Source organism: Plectropomus leopardus, unplaced genomic scaffold, assembly GCF_008729295.1.
Source record: "Plectropomus leopardus isolate mb unplaced genomic scaffold, YSFRI_Pleo_2.0 unplaced_scaffold18446, whole genome shotgun sequence".
NCBI classification, from domain to species: domain Eukaryota; kingdom Metazoa; phylum Chordata; class Actinopteri; order Perciformes; family Serranidae; genus Plectropomus; species Plectropomus leopardus.
The window spans coordinates 1-2,339 of NW_024619882.1; the positions used below are offsets into that span (position 1 = coordinate 1).

A 2,339-nucleotide genomic window follows, 5' to 3' on the forward strand; every position below is an offset into this window, starting at 1 on the left:
TTTTTTTTCTCGTTGGCAGCTCGTACTCGCGCTCACCGAGTTACTCGGCTGATCCGAGGCGGCGAGGCAGCGTGGCCAGCCTGAGCTCCAGAGGAAGCTACTCCAGATACAGTGACAGGTGAACTTTTATAAACTCTCAGCTGCTAACAACTCCTCATTAGTGGAGTGCGAGAACAAATATACATTTACATTGTTGGCGATTGAATTTTCACATCGTCACGTCTGCTTCCCAGACTACGAGACAGAAAGAGAACACACAGCTCCAGAGACACAGATGTGAAGCATGCACATAAGGTTAGTGGGAAGAGACAAAGACGGAAATCCTACTCTCCTATGAAGAAAAGAAGAAGAGACTCACCGAGCCATCTGGAAGCACGCCGAATCACAAGGTACCGCTGTCCCAGCCTGCTGATTTACAGCCACAGTGTGCATTATTATAATATGCGTTCTGTGTAAATATGTACTGCTGGTCCAACAGTCCACCCCCTCAGTTGGACAGCGTGAAGTCTTTGTCATCGTGTCGATGAGCTGCGTTCCTTGATATGGCTTTTAGCTGGATGAGATAACCGTCCGCTCTAAAGCCTCCACAGGTGCGAAAGAAGCAGATGGTGGAACACGGGCATCTCAGATGTTAAAAAAAGAACAGGCAAAGTGTGATATTCACTTTCTTCAAGCAGATCTTGTCAGCCACGCGGTTAGCTTTACTTTTCTCTCTGACAGCAGCATCCAGAAATATGCACTAAAGAACACGACAGCCACAGAGAGATTATAAATAACTGATTTTATATACTTATTACTCCACTGATCTATACTCGTGTCAACGTTGCACTGTTCAATTAATTCTGTGCCTGGGTCTGAATATAAATATATATATATTTATATATGTACAGCCATGATTACAACACACACAGAGGTAGTGTATATCTTCACATAGAAAATAGTGGTTTGCTGCTGTATTAATGCTCTAAATATTGAATACAGGTCATTTAAGTTTTTTGTTTTGATGGAAGTTTCTTCCTCTTTAGCTCCTAAATGCACCACAATGTTCACAAGCTGGTCGCTAACTTCGTCTGTAACAGAGCAGGTAGTGTCCGGTGGATTTATTAGATAATGAAAGTGAACCAAAACAGTAAAATTGTGGCTGTAAAATCAAAACAATTAAGACGTTAAACAGCTCTTTAAAGCTGAGGGGAACTAAAGAGTCGAGTGATAATCTGTGGTTTTGGGGTTTGTAACAACAAGCGAACGCGTTCAGATTACACACTGTTCGTATGAAACTTTTGATTATTGTAGCTTTAATTTAATTTCACACCACTAACTTTTTGCACTCTCCACAGTGCCAGGAAGCGACCCATCCCTTACTTCAGACCGAGCCCGTCCTCCAGCAGTCGCTCCACCAGCGTGTCGTCCTGGAGCAGCCTCTTCACCCGCAGCCGCAGTCGCAGCCCCATCCACAGCATCACCCGCAGCCGCAGCCGGAGTTACTCCTCCTACAGGAGCTACAGCCGCAGCTCATCCTGGAACTCAATCTTCGGGACCCGCAGTCGCAGCCGGAGTCGAGGTTCGCTGAACAAACGCAACAAAGCCAGGCATTAAGTTTCTGAGAGCACACTGAGGGGCCGAAGCTCCGGTCGTGTGTCCGTTTGAGAGGAGGGGACGGTGGATGTTAGAGGAGCAATCGCGTGCGTGCGTCTCTGTGTTCCTGCTTTGACGCTTGAGTGGAAATGTCCCTGCGGGGGTCCGACCACGTCTTTCATTGAGGCGGTCTTGTTCTCTGTGCCCACAGAGACCTCTGGAGACTGAATGTCTTTTTGTTTTTTGTTTGTTTCGGTCTTGCATCAGCACTAACGATGGCCTGAGACTGTTCATCTCTTCGATATTTACAACAGAAACTGTGTTCCTCTGTCTGGTCACCTCCTTATTTGATGTCCGTGTACTTCCCCTTAAATTATTATTTTTCATTAATGCTTTAAAATTATCTTCATATTTATTTGCAATGGTGCATGAAAAGGCCTGAGGGTACCATGAATTGTTAACCCTTTAACACCTGCATAAAATCAGTTTTCTTGTGCTGCATTCAGACGCTTTTCATTCGCATTTAAACCTCTGAAACCTGAGAAAATTGGTTTGATTCCTTTTTTTAAAAAAACAAGCACTGGAAAATAAAGAGCAACCTGGCAAGAAAAGTCCCACAAACTGCAGAAATTAGTAAGATGTGACAAAAAATGATCTGAAAAAATTAGCTGCAAGGGATTTTCAGATAGATTTTTTTTTAGACTTGGGAAAAATGTCCAGAAAATTATGTTTATAATTCCCTTAATTATATATTTTAAATTATA

At 43.5% G+C, this 2,339-nt stretch overlaps 1 protein-coding gene across 1 annotated transcript; it reads left to right on the forward strand.

Moving 5' to 3' along the window:
* The first annotated feature begins 28 nt into the window (after positions 1 to 28).
* LOC121965059 (serine/arginine repetitive matrix protein 4-like) lies at positions 29 to 1,619 on the forward strand. The gene is made up of 3 exons (XM_042515225.1): positions 29 to 118; positions 234 to 389; positions 1,338 to 1,619. The coding sequence occupies exons 2-3, from the start codon at positions 334 to 336 to the stop codon at positions 1,594 to 1,596; spliced, it is 315 nt and encodes a 104-aa protein (XP_042371159.1). The 5' UTR covers positions 29 to 118; positions 234 to 333; the 3' UTR covers positions 1,597 to 1,619.
* The last annotated feature ends 720 nt before the right edge of the window (positions 1,620 to 2,339 follow it).

Bases quoted from the DNA above. Each gene is read 5' to 3' on its own strand.
- LOC121965059 (XM_042515225.1), top strand. From the start codon at position 334: ATGAAGAAAAGAAGAAGAGACTCACCGAGCCATCTGGAAGCACGCCGA. The intron at 390-1,337 runs GTACCGCTGTCC...CACTCTCCACAG, and splicing joins GAAGCACGCCGAATCACAAG to TGCCAGGAAGCGACCCATCC.